This window comes from Lepidothrix coronata, unplaced genomic scaffold (assembly GCF_001604755.1).
Source record: "Lepidothrix coronata isolate B3197 unplaced genomic scaffold, Lepidothrix_coronata-1.0 Scaffold115, whole genome shotgun sequence".
Classification (NCBI taxonomy): domain Eukaryota; kingdom Metazoa; phylum Chordata; class Aves; order Passeriformes; family Pipridae; genus Lepidothrix; species Lepidothrix coronata.
Genome location: NW_016690295.1, coordinates 721,030 through 742,664, shown reverse-complemented (window position 1 = coordinate 742,664; position 21,635 = coordinate 721,030). Strand labels below are relative to the sequence as shown.

At 38.4% G+C, this 21,635-nt stretch overlaps 1 protein-coding gene and 1 long non-coding RNA gene across 6 annotated transcripts in view; one reads left to right on the top strand and one right to left on the bottom strand.

Annotated features, from left to right (window-relative positions):
- GALNT18 (polypeptide N-acetylgalactosaminyltransferase 18) overlaps positions 1–20,086 on the top strand; it is a 228,079-nt gene extending 207,993 nt beyond the window's left edge. For all 4 annotated transcript variants that reach the window (XM_017824981.1, XM_017824982.1, XM_017824979.1 and 1 more), the window contains 2 exons: positions 1,562–1,726; positions 19,607–20,086. In XM_017824981.1, the coding sequence (XP_017680470.1) occupies positions 1,562–1,726; positions 19,607–19,753 (312 nt within the window). In that variant the 3' untranslated portion in view covers positions 19,754–20,086. The remainder of the gene's footprint in view (positions 1–1,561; positions 1,727–19,606) is intronic.
- On the bottom strand, positions 323–13,185 carry LOC108502251. 2 transcript variants are annotated; one of them, XR_001876397.1, is made up of 4 exons: positions 11,493–13,185; positions 10,106–10,185; positions 8,335–8,431; positions 323–340 (listed from the first exon to the last, which is right to left on the bottom strand). It is a non-coding gene; the product is annotated as an uncharacterized LOC108502251 (long non-coding RNA). The 2 variants fall into 2 exon arrangements; XR_001876396.1 differs by lacking the exon at positions 323–340 and adding an exon at positions 5,383–6,341.
- Positions 20,087–21,635: the final 1,549 nt, after the last annotated feature.

The following is a 21,635-nucleotide window of genomic DNA, read 5'->3' as shown; positions in this document are numbered from 1 at the left end:
ATAGATCGTAAATGTGTCTAAAGTAGTTGCTGTTTGTCTGTCTAGAAAGTGCTTTCTAAATGTTTATTGCTCTTCTAAGGCATCAGTTTTGTTTGCAGGAATGTTAATAACCTGACCTGTGCATGGAGTTTGTTGGGGTGTGACCTTGTTAGTCTTTCCATAGTTCTTACAGTTTACTTCAATCCCTCACAACCAACAATCTGGAAATGTGCTCTGCTAGGTCCTTTTATTACCCTGCTCTTCTCCTGTAAGGCATGACTGAACTATTCAACTTTTCTCTGTTCAGCCTCTTAAAACCTAGACTCACCTCACTTCAGCCAGCTCAGACTTGTTATCATTTCTGTGGGGTGAAAAAAACAAAACTTCATGAAGGGGGGCAAAACCTTGGATTGGTCTAAACCATTAATGGCAACTTCATTAACTTTTATACAACTCTGTCAGTTTACATCTGCTGCAGATCTGCTCTGGCAGTGTTACAGGAGGGTAAATAGGGGATTTAGTCTTGCCCAGAAACACCACCATTTGTTTTCATTATATTCAACCCCTGCATTGACTGCTTTCAGCATTCAAATATTTTATTTTTTTTTTACATGAAGCTCCTGCATATCTCCTCAGTCCTGGTTTGTTCTGTTTTTCTTCTTTCGCTCCTGTTTTATCAGAGTTTTCACACACATAGGAACACACACATATAAAACAAGTTACAACATCAACAATGAACAGATAGCAGCAGGTAGTATCAGCAGCTTCTGGGAACAAAAAAGATTCCCAAATACACACAGCATAATTTCCAGCTTCCCTTTTGTTATAGACAAAGGCATTAATGTTATGACAGAGGCATTAATTTGGTGCTTCTGTCCACTCTCATCTGTTGATACCGCTGAGTTATCAAAGACACCTAAAGCATGATGTTTCCATTTCATCTTTTTCATTGTTCTTCCAAGAAAAAGGTCTGATTTTAGCAAAATTAATTCTATTTGTGAATAGCAAACAAGGAATCATGGAATAGTCCTGTGTTATGTTCCTGGGCTTGTATGTAACCTGTTAATCTTCAAGAGGACATATCATCTCCATCTAGCAAGCTCACCTTCCTTCCCCTTTTTTTCTTTCTTCTAGAGAAACCTCCATATATCTTTGTAGTCAAACAGAGTAGAAAGAATTTGTATAATATAATAATTTCATGCCTTTGGTCCTAAGTGTAATCACTGAAGCCTATGAGGCCACTCATATGAGGGTATATCTCTTGCTCTTTGAAGACCCAGGTTCACAACCGCAGGAAACAGCAATGAAAAGGGACAGGATGAGATAACAATCACTTGTGTTTGCATATTTGCTCCTAAATACTTAACCGGCATTTACTTGTTGATAACAATGAACAGTTAATTGCTAATTTAGAACAACTTTTAAAACCTTGTTTTGCTTCCTGCATGAAAGAAAATCATTAAAAAGCCACTATGGGGTCAGCCTACTGCTATTCAGCATATTTATCTTTGCCATTGGCTTTTGGGTAGAAGTGCTGCTTCTGTGTAGAGGCCACAAATCTTGTTTGTGCTTCCTGTTGCAGAATGTTTATTACACAAGCAGTCAGCAGCTCCACGTGGGTGTTCTGAGTCCCACTATCGACGACGATGACAACAGATGCCTGGTGGATGTGAACAGCAGGCCTAGGCTCATCGAATGCAATTATGCCAAAGCCAAGAGAATGAAGCTTTACTGGCAATTTACTCAGGTAATTCTTACTCAGCAGACATTTCGGGAAGTTTAAAAGCTGTTTCTTTATCTGAAGTGTGAGTAATCTGTTCACTAACAGAACAGAAAGAGATTTATCCTTGCTTCCTTTGCACAGAGACAGGAAGCTGTTTAGATTTGCTCCCAATGTCAGCTACCAAAGGAGGGTACAAAACTTGTATTATATTTTCTAAGTTCACCATAAATAATTTGTTTACTGTTATGGAATTAATCCAAAAAAAATCCCCAAAATCCAGGAACAAGGAACAGAAATCTTTTTGCTTGTTTAGAAGTAGCAACTCAGAATAGGCAGTAGCGGATCATTAGTGATAACAGCCTCATAATGAGCTACTTTTGCAGTTCCTTTCTTAAAAAGGCTAATGTTTTTGTGTATGTGTGTGGAGGAGTGTGAGACAGATAAAGAAAGAGGTGCAAGTAAAGGCTGAGAAGTGAGTTTGCAGTGATGAGAATCCTGATAGGACACCTAGCCCAAGCCTGGTGTCCACACCTCTTAACTTATTTAGAAACATGCAGAAGAACTATAAGGAAGCCTTAAAAGGTCTGGGGCTTAAAAACATGCTCTGCAATGTAGTGCTTATGGAGATCACTGTTTGGTTTAGCTAAGAGGAAGTGGCAAGGTCACTCACAGCATATCAGTGTTTCCACAGAGGGACACAGGTTATCCTGAGGGCAAAACAGGTTCCGATGGCTGAAAGCTAAAGATAGTCAAATTTCAAAGGAAGATGAGATTTTCCTAAGGTAAGTTTAAGACCATGGAAGATTACCATGTCAGGTACTGACAGGTTGGTTGTTTTGGATCAATAAAATGAAATTACATTACTTTCTAAAACAAGTGCATGACTTAGCTTCTGGGGAAAATGTCATCCCAAGTGTGAGTTTGCCTGGTCTCACAGTTGCTCCTCTGCAGTTTTGAGTCTACAAATCTATTTGTGTATTCCAGCCCAGAGGCTGAAGCTTATCACTGAAGTAATTTTATTCCTGCATTTATTTTTTTCTGTAACATCCATGTGAGTTTGCAGATATCTTTTCTGTCAACTCATTAGTTTATTTTTCTATAACAGCCATTATCTGCATATTTTAGGACCTTGTTAATACAGTTTAACATCAGTCTTGGTGCAGAGAGCATCTGGACACTAATAACCAAAGCATACTATTAACATAATTTGTCTTTTTACTTGAAAGTAATCCAGATATTTGTCTTTCAACAGTAACTCTCAAGCAGTAGACCTTAAATCCCTAAACTGGAGAGACATCCCAGCTTTTGCTTTCAGTCCCCCTCAAGGGCAAAGTTTTAATTATGCCTTCTAACAAATTTTAACACCAGTCTTGCCATGAGCAGGACCTCACTGTATCCATCTCTGCACTTGATTTTTTTATAATTTCTAAAAAGTATAATTAACATATTTCTTTAAAGAGTATTTCAGTAACATTTTAGTATTGTTCACCTATTCAGTGATTGCTCTGTATCACCCCAACCCTTTGGTGATATTTAATGGTTTCTACTCCAGGATACTGCTACTATCTTAGATCTGATTATCTTAGGTCTCATTTGAGGGGCAGCAGTAGAATGCCTTGATAATTTAGCCATTAAAAGCTTCAAAAATGGTATTTAACTGCATTAGGTTTGTTTTGATTCCACATTCCAAACACAGTCTCTCAGTGAAGTTGCAGTGCTGTTAAACTAGACTCTATGGACTCTATGTTCCTTCTACAAAGGAACTTCTGCCCAGGAGAAGTGAAAGCTAATTAGTTGTTTCTTTAGGATAAATTAAGAGACAAATGAAATAATTAATAGCTTTCTGTTCAAAAAGGATTTAGTTAATACCCAATGCAATTGAAATGTCATTATTGCTCAACATACAGCCGGATACACAGCCCTGGGTATGTTCTGTAAGCTACAAGAAAGCTAATGAATGTAATCAAGGCTTGCCAAGATCAACTGATCAACTCCCTTTGAAATGCTCCCATTTAGTCTGGTGAAAAGATGTGTTTATGTGAATATGCTGGAAGCTGTCTCTCTGAAAAGAGTCTTTTTTTATTACTTTTTTAAAGCTCTGGTGGTTCTTTTCCATATTGTGCAGTGAGCAGAACTCCTGCAAGTAAGCAGGATGCTTATGTAGTCTTGAAATTTGTGAAGTATTAGTTAAAATGTAGATTTTGGTTGCAGCTTTCTATAGCACCTTCCTTTGGCTGCGAGTGTGCTTGGACTTTTCTTGAGCCATTCAACAAGACTGTCTGATGCTACAGATAATTAAAAATACAGCAGTGCAAGTGGTGAATTGTCACAGAAAGGGAATGGGAAAACAAACTGACCACCTAAAGGAGGATAAACCCATTGACCTAGACTTCCCTGACCAGCACAAAAATCAGTATTTTTTCCTGCATTCCATTTATGTTGAATTAATTTGAAGGAGGAAACAGTCTCACTGTGTCACACTATAACCTGAGAGGCACCACAATAGTCTGTGGTAGGACATGGATGTGGTTGGTAGAAGACTGCACAGATTTTTGAAAAAATTATTCTTCGGATAACATTTTCCTCGTCCTTTGCCCTGTTGAAGTGTAATGATGAGCGAATTCTATATGACAAAAGTAGAATATGGAGTCATCCTGAGCTAGGAGACTCCTTGCCTCCATAGATCTAGTTCAGTATTATTTAATTATTAATTTGCATATTTGAATAATTACAAGCATGTGTGTATACACATACATATAAATATGTGTATGTATATATATATATAATATATATTAAATATATATATATATGTGTATATATTTTTAAAAAATTTATCTTTTACGTTGGTTTTAAAATTTGAAATTCCCCAGCTACCTTCAGTTGCAGGCAGCTGGAGTCAGGCAGCCAGATGTCCACTGCTACCTTGTGGACAAAATGGTGGTTTGGTGGACAGTCAAATGGAGGGAAAATACCTCTGGCATCTTTCTGCACAGGGCAAACTTGCATTGAGCATTCAAAGCTCGTATTATGTGTTTGTATAATCAGGATCTATCTAAGCACATTTCCATGCTCCACAGTTTTGTATGGCTGCCAAATGCAGTAAGACCCAATAAAATGTAGGCTTCAGTGACATTCTTTCTTCCAAAGCTTCTTCAAGTCCTTATAACTGTAATTATGTCAAATTATGTAAATTAGCCCTGAAAAGATTTACACCAGCTGGGTAGGGTTCAAGAATCCTATTGTTCAGGCTGTTTGTCAAGTCTTCTCTTAGGGAAATGTTTATTTTGGAAATACTTCTGTGCTGGTAAGCCTCCTAGGTGTTTGACAGTTCACTTAGTTCAGTCTCTCTCACCGCTTTTTCATTTAATCAGAACAAAATTAGACCTTATATCAAAAAAATGGTAAGTGATCAGAAATAAGCCAAGGCAGAGAGGATAGAGACAAGAATTAAGTAGTAGTAAAACGACCAGAATTTTACCAAAATATTACTTTAAGCAAGGAAGCTTCTCTGGCATTATGAACCACAAGGAAAGCAAAAACTAACCTCAGCTGTGCATTTTTTCGTAGTAAACAATTAATCCTGCTCACACCCTGTGAGTTCTTTTCGTCAAGGAGCAGGTGCAGACACAGCATGCTGGCAGCAGCACCGTGCTCCCTGAGGAACTGAGGGCTGGAACCGAGTGTCAGGTCAGCAGCACTCGGGTATGACAGTCACTGCTCAGTAAAGCTGCTGGCACTGCTGCAGTGACTGTGTTACATGGTCTGTGGGGTGACAGAGAAGGGGCCACAAGATGTAGGATGTAGGCCAGCACACCGCAGGACATCTTTCAGTAGAAGCTGCTTATGGCCAGAACCATGCTCTTCTGAACTGACTCTCTGATGATTAAGTTTGTTCATGCGCTAAAGAAATAGCACATTCTAAATGCTGCAATCAGTTTTTCTGGAGGGATTGGATTGGCTTGGGGTTTTAAGAAGTCTCCAGTCTGATTTCTCAGGTTTATTGCTGATGGCAGGTCAGACGTTTGCTTTACAAGTGAAATTCATCTCTACATACCTCACCTGGGTGGCAGCAGGTCAGCGAGAAAGTACACTTACATCATGTCAGGAGTCCTCCAGAGGCATAAGAAAGACAAAAGGAGGGTTTTTCTGTAACTACTCTTTATCTTGAAGTATCTTCATGTTTCTACTTAGTTGGATAGGGTTGTGACTCCCTTATGCTAATCAGACTACCTATGCTGTCACTATTTGCTGTCGTGAGAAACTTGATAGGTGAGGGCTCTGTGTAAAAAGAGGTATAAGAGAGAACACAAGGCTGACCTAAAACCCTGAGACTAATCCTTTTAAGGCTGCTCCATGTTGAATTCCTTTTGCTACGGCATAAAGTAATTCACCTTCCAGTGTGGTTGCCATAGAAAGGTGGGAAAAATGCATCTGTGGGGACAGACACTCACCACAGCCTTCATGGGAGGGAGAGGATGTGCAGGGCCTACATCTCAGCTCTGTCCTCTTCCCATACCCACTGATAACATAGCTTTGCATGTTGTGGGGAATTGTGATTATAGTCAGTGCTGCAGGTTTCCACAGGAGATCTTCCAGTTCAGAAATGTTTGGAGGGGGCGGTTTGTGCTATCCTGAGAAACTGCAAACAAAATTTGTTGTTGACAGCTGTGGTATCATTTCCTAAATATCATAGTAGGAATTGCTTTGGAAAGAAAAGGGAAGACAGACAAGCAAATTAACTACTGAGTTGTTACAGTATTCCACAGAAAAGTATGATGATTTAGATCTCATTTAAATAGATATTAGATAATAGATAATGCAATACTACTGCTAGCTAGCACCATTACCCACAACCACATCCCAGAAAAGCACAGGAATGCAGGATGCAGGCTGCATGGCAGGATTAAACTGGTGGCCTATGAAGCAAGGAGAGAGTCTGTGTACCAATTTACCAATTTCATATGCCCCCTTGCTGAGCACACAGTGCAGATGCAGAGCCCAATTCCTTCTAATGTCCACTCTAGTTTTCAGCCCATGCATTAGCCAAGGACATCAGTGTACCAGAGGGATTCATTTCAGTAGAGCTGTGTGTGTCTAAGGGAACAGTGGTCCCCATCAACTTCATCAGATTCTTCCATTACGAGAGCCACAGGATAGAAAACCAGCATCATTAATTTATCAAGAATTTGGATTTATGCTGTATTTCTAATCCCAAAGGGTGCAAATACTCTCAATATGTATTTGTGGTATAAGACATGCTGTACTGCTATACAGCTATATAATTAGGCAGTGCTGTTTGCCTGGCAGCTCAGAACAGAAAGGGGTTGTGATCCTGTTAAAAGAAATACAGACTTTGATCCTGCAGGAGAAATACAAAGGAAAATAGAACCTAATTATTCAATTAAATGAACCAACAGACTAGGTTAAACCCTGTACTTTTAGTGAGGGTATCTGATTTTTAAATAACCAGTGTTGCCCAGTGTGAAGTTTTGAACTTCAGACCCAAAAGAGCATATCCACAAGCCCCAGGAGCCCCAGTGAAATGGTGGTGTATGGGTACAGCAGCACTTTCTTCTATATTTAGATATTCTTTGCCCATTTTCGATCAAATGTTACCCTAGCTTGCCTGTACCTTATATTTTAACAAACTGGATAACTGCACAATGTGTTACAGCTGAAGGAAAAGAAATTTGAACCATTGGTCTGCTTAGACATGAGACAGTAATAGTTAATGTTTTAATTTTCATTTTGCTCTAAATTTGTCCCTAATTCATGTGCAACTTAATATTCTTGTTGTATTTTAATATGACAACATGAATTTAAAGAAACAGGTATGTTAAAGAATTTCTTTTTTATTCTCCTTGAAATATGTCTTACTATAAGCCTGTAAACCCTTTAGTCCCATTTAAGCAGAATGGAATTGTTGAGAAGTACAAAAATCTGAAAGCATTCTGTCTTTCTCTATTTTGAATACTTGACTTCCACTTAAATATGAAAATGTATAAGCAAAAAACATGTACAAAAAATAAGAAATACAAATATTACTATATAGTATTGTGTTTTAACAACTAATGTTAAATTTGCTTGGCAATTATTGCTGTAGCTAGTGATGATCAAAATTCCATTGTAGCAATTTAGTCTTCTATTTGGAGTAATTTTCTAGTAGCAAGTTTTAATCTTTGAAAATTAGGTGTAGAACTTGCCAGCTAGAAAGTTTGTGGGTGAATACAGCAATAAAATGAGCTTTTAGTGGGTGCATTTCAAGTCTTTTCTAGCATATCACATTATGCAGTATTTACTCTCCTGAGGACTACATTTAAAATCCAAAGACACTTGTGCTGAATTAATTTAGAAGGAAGTTAACACATACCCATGTTTTTCCTTCAAAACAGATACCCTATTTGCATATTTTAGCATATAATTTTTAAACGCCACATTTATTTTACAAAGAAATTATTTGTTCTAGTTCTGCATGATTTTTCCTAATTTCAGATGTCCAGATAGGCTCCATCTAAAAATCACAATGACAGCTGCTGCTGAAGAGGTACTGCATGGCATTCTAACATCAGGCATGTAAAAGAATGGCCAAATCCAGATTATTTCCTACAACTTATCTGATAACCAGCACTTACCAAATGAAGCAGCTGAGTTTTGGGAGATCTGAGCTCTGTTCCCGGTCCCCTCTTTGCATTACTGCACCAATCACTTCTTGGGTTCTGCATTCCTCAGCTGTGAGATGGATGGAAGGATTTTTGCCTTTAGCATACATCTTTTATTATTTGTAACTTTCCAGATGAAAACAAAACTCTGTCCTGATCAAGTCAGTAAAGGTTGCATCTTTAATTCCAATGGAAGTAAGGTTTGGCTACCAAATAACCCCCTGCAGTCCAAGATGCAAAGATGAGAAAAATGTTCCCTTGAAAGTCAAATAAATAAGGATGAAACAATGATGTATATGACAAGAAAAGAGGGTTTGTCATTCAGTGAAATGATCAGGCCATTAAGTCTGGTATCCTGAACCCAACAGCAATGACTCTTGGTACAACAGACAGAAAAATACATGATTTCCATTATTGTCTGAATAAACTGTGAGGTTTGTACTGCAGCAGCAAGGACATTCCTTTTCCAATATCAATGATAATCAGCTTTTTGTGGTTACTAGGGAAAAGCCATTTTCATTATCTAGACACTGTGATCAGAGTCCCAAAGAGCCCAACCTAAATTCCCATGTTAGAATATGCAGATCAATTGAAATACTAGTGCAGATTCGTTTCCTAATTTTCTTGACTTGGCACTCAATTTATTTCTTGGTCTCTAGAGACTGGTTTAATCATAAGCATATAATGACAATGGAAGTAGTTTGGTTTCTGGGTTAAAATGAGCTAAGCCTCCTTCATATTGAGCATTCATGTTAGAAAACCTGGATTAATTGAATACAACACACACACGCAAAAGAAATAAAATTGTCATTCAGTATTTTTGTTTTCCAAAGGAGTTATGTCTCACAAACAAATAGGCATTGCTCTCATCTAAACCTCAAAAATCTTTGGGAATCTGTTATTATATCTGTGGGAAAATATAAAAATCTTGGGTTTCCTGATTGTGCTGAAAGGAGTTTCTTCTTTGTCTGGCTGAAGATGAATAACTAGGCATCACCTTTGCTAGATTGGTAAATAACAATGGGAAGCTGTCTTTACATCAGTTTTCTATATATGCTATGTTAGAACAATATTTTCCTCCATAAGGAGAAAAAGAAAATAAAGCAGTAAGGTGCTCTTAGGCATGAGCTTCAGGTGCATGATGTCAGTGTGTATAGTTTTATGCCCCTCACTACCAGCAAGACTTTGAGGTGCTGCAGCATCTCCAGAGAAGGACAGCGGGGCTGGTGAAGGGTCTGGAGCACAAGTCTGTTGAGGGACAGCTGAGGGACCTGGGGGGGTTTATTCTGGAGGAAAGGAGGCTGAGGGGACACCTTATCACTCTACCTGGGAGGAGGTTGTAGCAAGGTGGGTATTAGCCAATCTAAACCTTCTCTGGCACAACTTGAGGCTGTTTCCTCTCATCCTGTCACTGAGAAAAGAGACTATCAGGAAAAATTTCTTCACTAAAAGGGTTATCAAGCACTGAAACAGGCTGCCCACAGAAGTGGTGGAGTCACTATCCCTGGAGGTATTTAAAAGATATGTAAATGTGCCATTTGGGGACATGGTTTGGTTGTGGATTTGGCAGTGCTGAATTAACAGTTGGACTCGATAATCTAAAAGGTCTTTTTTTACCCTAAACAATTTTGTGATTCTATATACCAAAATGATGATTACTTCAAAACCAAACAAAGAGGCAAAACCTAGGAATACACAATTTGCTGCATTACAGATCAGAAAATTAATTAACTGGATTAATTACCTCATCTAGAAGACTGCTTCAGGCAGTGGTCAGTGCTTGCTGTTTCACAGAAATGAGCTCTCTTCTGAGCCAGCAGTTCACTGTAGGACCAGAAGGAGGATTACTTTTTTGACCCCTGATGTGCTCTTTTTGAGAAGATTGAGAATTGATTTGTCTGAATGATCATCTCAGCACGCCTACAAAGAGTTGTTTTATCAGCACTCTTAAAATTAACTCAGCCCATCAAAAACATCTAGTCAGTCACTGAACACTGATGCCTGTGACAATGAATTCAACAGGTTTCCTATATCCTAATAAATCACAGCAATTTTGCAAATTTCTAAACTAACATTTTTTCCTGAGAAAGTTTGTTTGACAGTTTCTCACTGGTATTCATACTTTTGATCACTAAAGTCAGGTCCCACTAATTTTCATTCACATCCTAAGCCAAGTCCTGTTTCTATTTCCTGTTTGTATATTTTGTAACTCCCCACCATCTGAATATTCCATCACACTTCGAAGTATCTTTGTTGCCTTTCTCCATCTTCCACTTTAGACATCTTGAAGCAAGCCTAGATCAAGGCAGATAAACCAAGCCTGAGTTGTTTGCAGAAGTCATTTATATGTAATCTCAGAATGAAAGAGAAAAAGGTAACTTTTCTGAGCTTTTCACAAAACGTATTTTTAAAATATGCAAATAAAGCCAATGTCTCCAGCACTCCCATCTTTTTCCTAGTTGTATCAAAATATTGTTTCATTATGCATGGCACAATCTATGAAAATAAACTATATAAGAAAAAAAATTTGTATTTTTAGTTAGAGCAAAATTATTCTGCAGAAAAAAAGCAATAACTTTGGATACTTTTCTATAGGCCAGGTCTCACTCAAGACTCCAGAAACATTTAGGAACATAGGATTTACCAATATCCAACACTCCTGCTAGTACCAGAGGTACAAAATGTAGCAGTTCTTATTGTAGTGACCTTATATAGTTTAGAAACATATCTTAAATTTAAATTTAGAACTTTAGAGCTTCAAAGTTCGAGCACTAAGTAGTCAGTGACTACTTAGTATAGAGGTTTCTGCATTTACAGTTCTCTGAATGCTAGCAGGCAGGACAGCAGGCAAAGGAGGATGCAGGAGAGACACTTGGGAACAGCATCCTATCTAGTAGCGAGGAAAAAAAAAACCAAACCAAAAATATCAATCTGTGAATCATCTCTCACCAACATGAATTGCTGGAGCTCACTCTTTTGTGAGTGTTAGTTCTCAAAAAGGCGTGTAATTGTTTTCTAAATGGCTTGTCCAGTTCGCTGGTTACTCAGGACAGCAGCTGTGGTCAGAAAAGCCCCATCATTATCAACTGCACAACATAAAGCCAGTTTTTGCTTTACTGCAAAGGACTTACCAGGTAATCCTAGCTATCAGAAGATCAGCATAATACACCATCATCTGGATTTGCTGCCAAAACAAAACCAAACAATATGTTCAGCTGTAAATCCTGCATTTAGCCATAATTATCAGGGCTATGTATGGATAAAGGATTCTCTTTTTAATCTGCTTCCCACTGTACCACACCCCCACACACATCCCTGGGTTCCACAATTAATTTTAAAAATCATATTGTATACCTAAAATATTTGTTTCTGCAGATGTTTTTCTAGTATGTCAGGAAAGTTTCCTGGCCAGTGCTGATAAAGTAAAAATTCATGTTTCTGAAAAATGTCTAATGATCTTTCTAGTCTGGCTAATGTATTCTACTATAAAACTTCCTTCCATTTTCTTAGTTTTATCCCCATTTTCTTAAGGAAAAATGCATTTTGAGCTATCATATCCTGAAGAGTTTCTTGGTATTTCAGTGAAGGCTTGAATTTATTTCTTTTCAAGGTATTATTTTCTTAATCTTGTTATTCACAGTCTGTTATAAATCTGTGATAAAATTTTATATATATGTGGAGAGATATTAGTGACAGTTATAAATCCATACATTCCATTTCTGATTTTAATGCTGTATGTCTGTTTTTTCTATTGCAGTTACATTCTCTGTATGAAACTGCATTTCCTTTTGCCAGGTTTAGTTGCCTTTGTTTTAATACTTTAATTCTGAAAATTAAAGTATTTTTTACATCCTGAAAATTTAACTATTACACCTTTAAAGGGCTGTGCTCGGAACCTGGGCTCTTCTATATCCATGTAGCCAATCTAGATTAAACAAAACAGAAAATGATTGCACAAACCACTAGCTTCTAAAACCCAGTCTGGACATACAGATCAGGCTGCATCATTTGATTTGTCACAGCTGCAGAATAAAAAAATTTGTTGCAGCAATATAAAAATCCAGCATTTATGATTATCTAAAACCTGAACCCTCACTCAGACATCTTGGTAATGGAATGAGACACAACAGTTTAATGTCTACATCACGGTTTAACTGTTGAATGATGTGTGTAATTCCACTGTCAGAGGATGTTTCATAGTATTTATGCATTGGTTATGAGCAAGTGGCTCTAAGACCAAGGCTTGGGTGGCTTGACAACAGATTCCGAGTGTAGGAAGAGGAAAAAAAATAACTTTTTCCTTAAAAAATGGTTTGGCTGATCCCTATTATCACACCACTTAAGTTTACATTATACATAGCAATTAGTTTTGGTTAGTATTGAAGAAAGAAATTCACATTTTAAGTGTGTCTGGTAGGCCTATCTAAATCCCTGTAAATAGGGATCTAAATAGCTGACAGACAACACCTTTTAAATATATCACCCTGCTTTATATAATACTTCATACACATGATAGCAGTTAAATGCACCTTATTTTCACAGCAGTTATCAAATATATTAGGAAGTAAGTGCCTTTGAAGAAGAGCAACAGTTAACAATGTACTTCACTGAGAAATATTTCAATTTAAATAGTTAAAATTAATTGATGAAGGGTTTGAATAACAAGGGGTATGCTATAGATTCTGTTTTACTTACAGCAAACCCGTTTGACAGAGTTGTGAAGTTTATCATACTGCTTTAGATTTGAGAAGTTCCCTCTATATTATATATACCTATATCCTTTTTGCAACTATAAAGTAGAAATCCTAAACCAAATAACATCATCCAGTATTTCCAAGCAGTTGGCAATACTGAAGATACATTAATTACTGTATGGGATGAATTATTCCCTTTTTCCTATGAACACTTCCTCACTGCATCAACGTCTGTACAGAATTGATCACACAGAGGAAAAAATGCCTTGTAAAATTGAAGCAATTTTCTTTAGGATTAAGTTTGGTGCAGTAACAGTCACTGAAAATTTACCCCAATATTCCAGAGAAATGCATGGGAAGATCAAGTGTTCTGTTTTGAGTGGAGATTATCTATGTCTCATATACCTCACCATAATTCTTCTATTCAAATGTATCAGAGCAACAGTGAAGATTAGACTTTCTGCCTCAAAGGCAGAGCGAACATGTAAATATTTGAGGTCACTGATTGAGGTCCAAATACAAAATTAATAGACTAGTGAATGCAATGATCTATATAGTATATGTGATATGAGACGGGATACACTCATTAACCTTTTAAGACGTTTTCCTGAAATATCACCCATGGTTAGGCAAGCTGGTAAAAGCACTTTTTTTTTCCTCTTTTAGGTAGAATAACACGAGCTTTAATGTGATGAGCAAAAAATAGGCTTAAACTCTGTTAGGAAAAGCACATGCTTTAAAGTAACTTGTGAAAAATAACTATCAGTCTGATTTTCAGTGATACATTCATTCAACATCCCTCAGTTTTTTAAGTGAACAAACCCTGTCTTAACTTTCATGCTTATGAGGCTCTGGTTCAGTCTAAAGCAACAAGCCTAACTCCCTATTTTCCCTTCCTGTGTTGCTTTTTCTGGGAAATTTGGAATCCCAGCACAACAACTTGCAGCTCACAGGCCCCATCACACCTACCTAAATGACTGGAATATCACAGATTACATCTAGCAGATGTGCCAAGTAAAACAATGACTAAATTGACCAAGTCAGGTCTATTTTGAGAATTATTTTTCAGCTTTAATGGTGCCACATAGCCACATTCAAATCCTTCCTTTAAAATACCTAAATTATGTTAAGTAGCATCTCTGTTATTTTCTTGCCAAGTGCTTTTTAGTTCATACATCAAAACACAGCCTTGGCAATCCAACTTCAGAGTAACAGAAAACAGCAAACTACTTGGTTCTTCCTGAAGAGAATTCTTACTGAAGAAAATTAGAGAGTAAATATAATGGGAAATTTTTATTAAAAACAGCCAGAAAAAAACCAGCTGTTTACACTGCAACCAGTAAATGTCACCTGATTAAAAGGCCTGTCATTCTGCACAAAGGCTCAGTAACCATATGGTGAGATTTTTTTGCAAGTAAACACAGAAGCTGTTCAGATATTTTTGGCTTCGTATATGTTTACAGAAATTTCTTAATGCATCTTTTTTCATTAATTCTGAACATGGTTTGTTTTGAAGGGAGTTTATCCGAGTAGTGTAACATGGTATGAAACCCCAGGTGTGCAGCAGCAATAGTATGGAGGGGCAGAAGTTCCAGGTTACATGGGGTGTATACCCTGTATGCATTTATTTACAGAAAAGTTGTATTTATTCCTGGCATTTAGAAAGAAAGCTGTACCAGGGTTCTGTCCCATGTGTAGCCCTCTGTAGAGGAGATGATCTAGATACCAGAGAAACCATATGAGATCCTTCAACTAAGCCTGGTTCTGCAAGGACCAATATTCCAGAGAGGACCTATCCCACTTTACCACCCTAGAGAACAAATACAGCCAATAAACCAAACAAACCCCAATAAACCAAAACAAAACCCATGGAACAGTTCAGCAAAAACTGTCAAATTACTTTGCACAGCTTATTAGCTCTAACTTAGAATAAGTAAGGATATACTTGCTACATGCTGCTCTTTCTAAAAGCAAGTTTCACGTTGGACAGAATCCCATGGGACTGTCTACCAGGCACATTGGACCATCCTGTTACTGCAAGGGTTTGCAAGTGCATCCTTAAATGCTGTATTATTGAATAAATTCCAGTGAAAGACTGGAAAGCTCTTACATACAGTAGATATGCAGAAAGTACAATAACTCTAAAGGAAGTCAAAAGTATTGTCTTCCGCTCTGTGTAACAGGATGTGTGATTTCTGATAGTGTTAACATTAAAAGTACAGTTATGAAGCACTCAATCAGTTTTCTGTGTGTCTGAGGCCACCAGCAAGAGTTGAGAGCATTTGTGCTTCTCATAGAAACTGATGATCTTTGAACTGAATGAATGAATGAGCAAATTGAAGCAAGTTTTCAGTCAAACTTGTTAGTGCTGACACATTCAGTCTATTTTTTAGAAAACAGTTGACCTGGATATTTATTTATCCTCTTGAGACATCCACTGCCATTGAGCTGCCTCTCATCATCAATAATCTTAATCCTAACTCTGTTCAACTGGGCAGAATTCCTCTTGAACTTTTTTCAGCCTACAGAATTACATTTTATGTCTCATTAAAGACATTACCCCAGGCTATCAATTTTTTGCCTTTAAATTGGAAAGTAGAGGTCTTACCTAGAATGGGGAAAAGAAACCAGTTAGGCAACTCACCTTTCACTTGGCCTAAAGTGTAGTAATACAATAAACCATTTTGCCAAACACAGTAAACCTGACTATGAGAGTTTTATATAAGTTCTGCTAAATGATTATTTAAAAAACAAACAAACAAAAAAAACCCACCAAATTAAAGGACAACTTTGAACTTTGCCTACATTTGGCTTTAGGGTTCCAAATGCTAATGATGCTGACAGGCTGCAGAAACTCTTTAGGAATACTGTAATTTGGAGGCCAAGCCAGTCAGAGGAGCAAATGCAGCATTAGTTTTTTGATGCCTCTGTCCTGCCTGCTCTCTTTTCTCACTGGAATTATTCAGTTCATGCACTTTAATCCTTGCACAGCTCACTAAGTCAGGCCTTGTGACATGTACTAGGTGTGCTGTCATCAATCCAGAGGTAACAGACCAATACCACTGTCCCAGGCTTGCATGAGGCATAAGAAGGGGACCTGAACACAGTTAAGTAGACTAACGACAGGAAATTTTAAGTGAATACTATACAAACTTTACTGCCTGTACCTCAGAGCAATTCTTTCATTTATATGCCTACTGAAAGGAATCAAAGCTGTGTAGACTGCATCCTCTCCAAGGGACGAAGCCATGGCTCTGCGCAGGCCTCACGTCTCTTAGGAGCTAAGTTGTGCTGTTTCTAACAGGGCTTGAGTCTTTACATTTGTCTTTAGTGGGAAAAAAAAACTGCTCTGCTAAAAGCATCTGTGCTCTGTACAACACTCAATTCCCACATATTAGCTGCTACTTAACTTTGGTGTCTGTTTTACATTCCATTCTGCAGCTCCAAGGTACTCAGCAGGGTGATTTTCAGTAGCCATGCAGAGTGCTTTCCACATCAAAAAGAGCTTCCTTGGTTTTTTATCTTCTGAGTCACTTGTTTCTGTTAAATAGAAGGTAGATTTCATATGAGGACACATCAGAAAAAGAGAAGAGGTGTGAGAGGAGCTTTTTGTGTGGTTTATTGGTTGCTTGCTTGTTTTGGTTTTCCTTAGGAGGGGTTTACACTTTGTTTATGTAGCTGCCTGTATTAAAGTGTTTCACATGAATACATTTAGTGTAAACACCTCAGTCTGCTCTACAAGACTTAGAAAAAAGGAAAAACACTGTCTCTTCTGTGACCTCCTCCTTCCTCTAACCCCAAAACCGTAAGGCTCATTCAAGTGAAAGAACCCTTCACCACTGAAACAAATGGGAATTAGGCAGGAAAATTCCCACTCAGCATGGCAGTATTTATGCCTTAGTGCTGCACCTTCCTCTACCTAACAGAGCTGTGAGTGACCTAGACCCCATGTACTGTCCTTGGGGAGAAAAAATAGGCACCACAGAATGGGATTCACAAAGTGCAGCCAAGAAATGAGGTGTTTGCTCCAGCCCAGCTGCTGAAGTTAGACTTGAACATCCCGGCTCATTCCTGTTCATAAGCATAAAAACTGTTCTCAAAGTGGACACCACAGAGTTCTTTTCACAGAGTTGTGAGAAGAGTTGTACCAGGGAAACATACATGTTTTAGCTGTCATGCTTTACAAATGTGGAGAGAATTAAATCCATTCCTCCTCTTTCGCTAGTAAGTTAGAAATGACAGGCAAAGCCTAAAAGTACCATACACAGATTCACATCCCAAGTTCAAAAGTCAGGCAAGTAATAGACCTGAACTAGTGTCCTGAATGAGTTAGTCTTCTAACAAGACAAAAAGTGGGACAACTTTCTTCAGCTTCCAGTGCAAGATCTGAGCTGAGGATGTCTCAGACACTGAAACTGGGATGAGGAACAAGTCATAAATGAAAGACTCAAAACTAGTTAACATAACCAACAGCAACATAAGCACCTCCAGCATCAGCTGAAAACACAAGGAAGTTAATCTTGGGTTTGGGTTTTGGCAGAAACACTTGTAAACTGTAATTCCCAATTCCCAGTTTAAACTCAGATAGCTGACCCTGGGTGCCATGCAACACTGAGTCTGTGCAGTGAAAAAACTATACTCAACAGCTTTCACTAATGACAGAAACATTATGTTTTGCTAGAAGAAAACAGAACAACTGTTGATTTTTGCAATGAGAAAAATATCTATTACCTTAGAGCTTTATATGTGAAGAACCTAGTTCAGATCTCATTAATGGGGGGGGCTGGATGGGGGGAAAATCAATCTCAGTACAATGAATTTTAGAAGGCCAAATTAACCAGGGAGGTTGGGGGGCTGAGGAGGGCTGTGTAGGGTGCATGTCTAGGATAAGAGAACAAATAGCACATAATAAAGCTTTGACTAATTTTTCATCCTAGTTTCTTGAAATTTCTTGCATGTCTTGCAGTTTTATTGCTTTTGGATAGCTTAGAGTTTATGCTCCCACCAGGCACCCAAACTTAACTACTGTTATTAATACGAATGTCAATAATGGTTATACAGCGGTAGGAAAATACAGTTCACTCAGCATTTTGTTATGGAGGTATATTAAAATACCTCTGTATACCTGTCTGTCTAGTAAAGTAATCAGTGAAAATTGTATCAAGACTGCACATAGGCCTACCATAAGGATTTACAGGAGCCTCATGTTTTGAATTTTTGTGGATTATTCTAGAAATGGTCTCACTTTCCCAAAGCTATATTTAAAATGTGGAGCTTTCAAAACTGTTTCTGTATTGCATTAGCCAGGCCCAAAAAATTATTTTAGAAGTCACTTGTTGGAGAAAGCACTACTGGTAGGATAGGAGGAGACCCTCAGCCTCCCTTCTGAATGAAGCAGAACCTGTACTGAATGGCACGAGCGGCCCTTGTTTGAGGAAGAAGCAGCTCTAAAACAGCACACAGCCGATATATTTATGCCAAGAGACTTGTGATTATAACAGAAATCTTTCCCAGTTACGACTTCATAATGCAAGCTATAACGCAGACTTGGAGAAAACTATGAGGTGGTGGTTTTTTTGTATGGGGCCGGGGTTTTTTATAGCAACTATTTTTTTTCCATTGGACAAATAAGTAATTTAAATGCAGCTTCTCTTTCCATGTACACTTTTCAAATGCACTAATCTGTACTGACAAACGCTCCATTCTTTGATTTGCAGATTAAGCCAGTAATTCTTGACTACACAGGTTCAAGACACTCTAGGGAAAGCCACTTTCAGACTTCTGTACAATTACTCTACTCTGTGTATCTTGGAAGAAACTTCCAAGATAATAATGCTTACAAGTTATCTATTACCTTTATTAGACAGGGGAGAGGATGAGAGAACCAACTAAAAACGGATTTAAAGGGAGGGAAAGTGTAATTTATGTCACCTGCATGGCAATTTAATTGTAATTGAGGTCTGTAGTTAACTGCTGATAGCCCCAGTGATTTAAGACTTCATGCAACTCAGCAGTGACGGCTGGGCTTTAATATTGCAGTATTAAGCTGAGAATTGAACAGACTCAATACTGAGGATTAGCAACATAAGATTATAAAAGACATTTCAGTATTCAAACAGTAAACAGTTTTTTGCATTTTGTCCTTTATACAGGACACCCCTGGCCTCGTTTGCCTTTTTTTGATGTTCAGAAGTGCAGCAGAGCCACAAAGTCAGGGAACTGAAGCAAACAGAAAAGCTTTGACTCGTGGTTAAAATGCATGGAAACACAGCTCAATTCCAGAAATCCCATTTGCTGAAATGGAAACCAGGCAATTGAGGCTATTCCAAACTGCATCAGAGATTAAACCAGCCTGTGACAAAAGAACCTTCATTCCAAATCCAACCTAGTGCTTATCTTGTTTCTGACTGAAGCGTTTTTCACAGTAGCAGTGGACTTTCGTAGATGGACACTGGGATGTTCTATAATTTATATTACCACATGGAGTAGCAATGCAATAAGTTCACAATGTTTAATCCAAACTCTTCTTTTTTCCCCCCCCATCCTTAAAGGGAGGCCCTATCCAGAACCGAAAATCCAAGCGCTGCCTGGAATTGCAGGAAAACAATGAAAATGAATTTGGATTTCAACTGGTCCTTCAGAAATGCACTGGACAGCGCTGGTCTATAACAAATGTCCTGAGAAGCTTGTCATCATAGCAGACTAAATTTTGTACCCATTTCCTTTGCTACTGTGTAGCAAATATTGCATTGTCGCCTGCTGTACTGTATTCCTCTTGCTCCCCATTCCCCCGGTTCCTTCTCTCCTCTTTTTTGTCTCTTTGATTTTATTTGGTGAGTGTGTGGGAATTGGGTTTGTGGGTTGAAAATAAGACGTTTTTATTTCACGATGATGTTTTCACGGCATTTATAGAGACGTTGAATGACAGGTGACGGGTAGGCTATCCTAAAATATTTTACAACTGTAAATAGGAAACAAATGGAGAATATTTATAACTCAAACTTTTATTGAATAAAAAAGTCCAAACACTATTGCTGTCTAGCTGTCTCCATGGAAATCATTTGGAAGTTAAGTGCTGGTTTCATTGTTTTCATTAACCCAAGCCAGATTTCGACAAGTTGTTGCAGAGCAACAGTATTCTACAGACTTGTGATAAAAAGTCCTACCTGCACACTAGTAGCTACAAGGAGGGAGGATTTTCTCCATTCTCCCTCCCTGGAGATCTGTCTAGGCCACTGTATCTACTAGTGTGCAAATATGGGGAGGGAGGTGTGGTGCATGGAAGTGTATAATGCACCCATGTACATTTTCTCTCCTGTACCACTAAATAAAACCCCAGAGAGAACCCCAGGGCTGAAGTAACACAGAGAAGAGAATTCATTAAGAAGAAGGGGGAAAAGCTATGCCAGAAAAGCAGCAGCTACTAGAAGAAAAATGAAAAATAAACCCTGACATGTCTCAGTGGGTTGGCCTCCATTTCAACGACAGCACTTTCTTTCCAATTCTTCATTGTTCTTACAACTCCTTTTTTTGTTCCCTGACTACTGCAGACTTGGATAAAAATGGCTCCATACAAGTGCAAAAGGTATGAATTCACTCTGCCTCTCTCCCTGCCTTGAAGAAGGTGTGAATGCAATGCCATATCACTTCATCTCTCTCTAAGACTGGGGTGAGGAGAAAAAGAAACAGTTTGATGGGGTAAACCAGAACGGTGGGATTACTGGCATCTATTTCCAGCTGCTTTTATTTGTATGTAAATTCCTTCTCTTTTAGTACTCTGTTTGTTCTTTTTATTCTGTTTTTTTGTTACCTTAAGAAACAGTCCTAACCTCTTCTGGAGCTGGTTATGCTCCAAACTGTCTTTTACAAACTGGCTTCACGTTCAGGATGAGCCATATTGTTTCTTATGACTGCTTAATAAGGCATGTGGCACGTTAATTTTAGGTGTTCAAGCTTGTGCTGTATATAGCATTCATCTGCTTCTCAGAGAAGAAAACACTGAGCCAACAACAGAGGAGTCACAGCCGACAGAGATGGGCTGAACACCTGCACTTTGACCGGCTTCGGAGGCCCCTCAGGCCTGTTTGAGTGAAAAACCTCTCATTAAAATTAGAACCCTGAAAGGGCATCAATAACCTGCCTGTCAGGGTAGAGCAGCATGAAAAGGTAAAGCAGCTTTAATTTCACTCTGTAGAGAAAAGAAGAGACTGCTACACAAGTGAGCCAAGCTTTCTGCCTGCGGGTGCATGTGAACTGTCCTCGTGGGAGAGTGCTCAGTCCATGGGGATGCAGAGCCATTTTGAGCAGTCCCAAATTCCACCACTGGCCAATTTGGCTTATTTTTCATAGCCATTCCAGATGAGTGAGGAGGGAAATACATGTTCAGACAGAGAAATGTGCAGAACCCATACAGAGTAGCGTAAGATAAGCTAACCTTCTTTTCAGCAGAAATACCAAGGCTTCGGTGCACAGACATGCAGCCAAAAGATAAAAAACAAGTAGCATGGATCAAACTAGTCTCCTCCAGAGTCCTACAGGCCTACTGCACTGAGCCTTCACTTTCTAGTTTGATGATTTTGT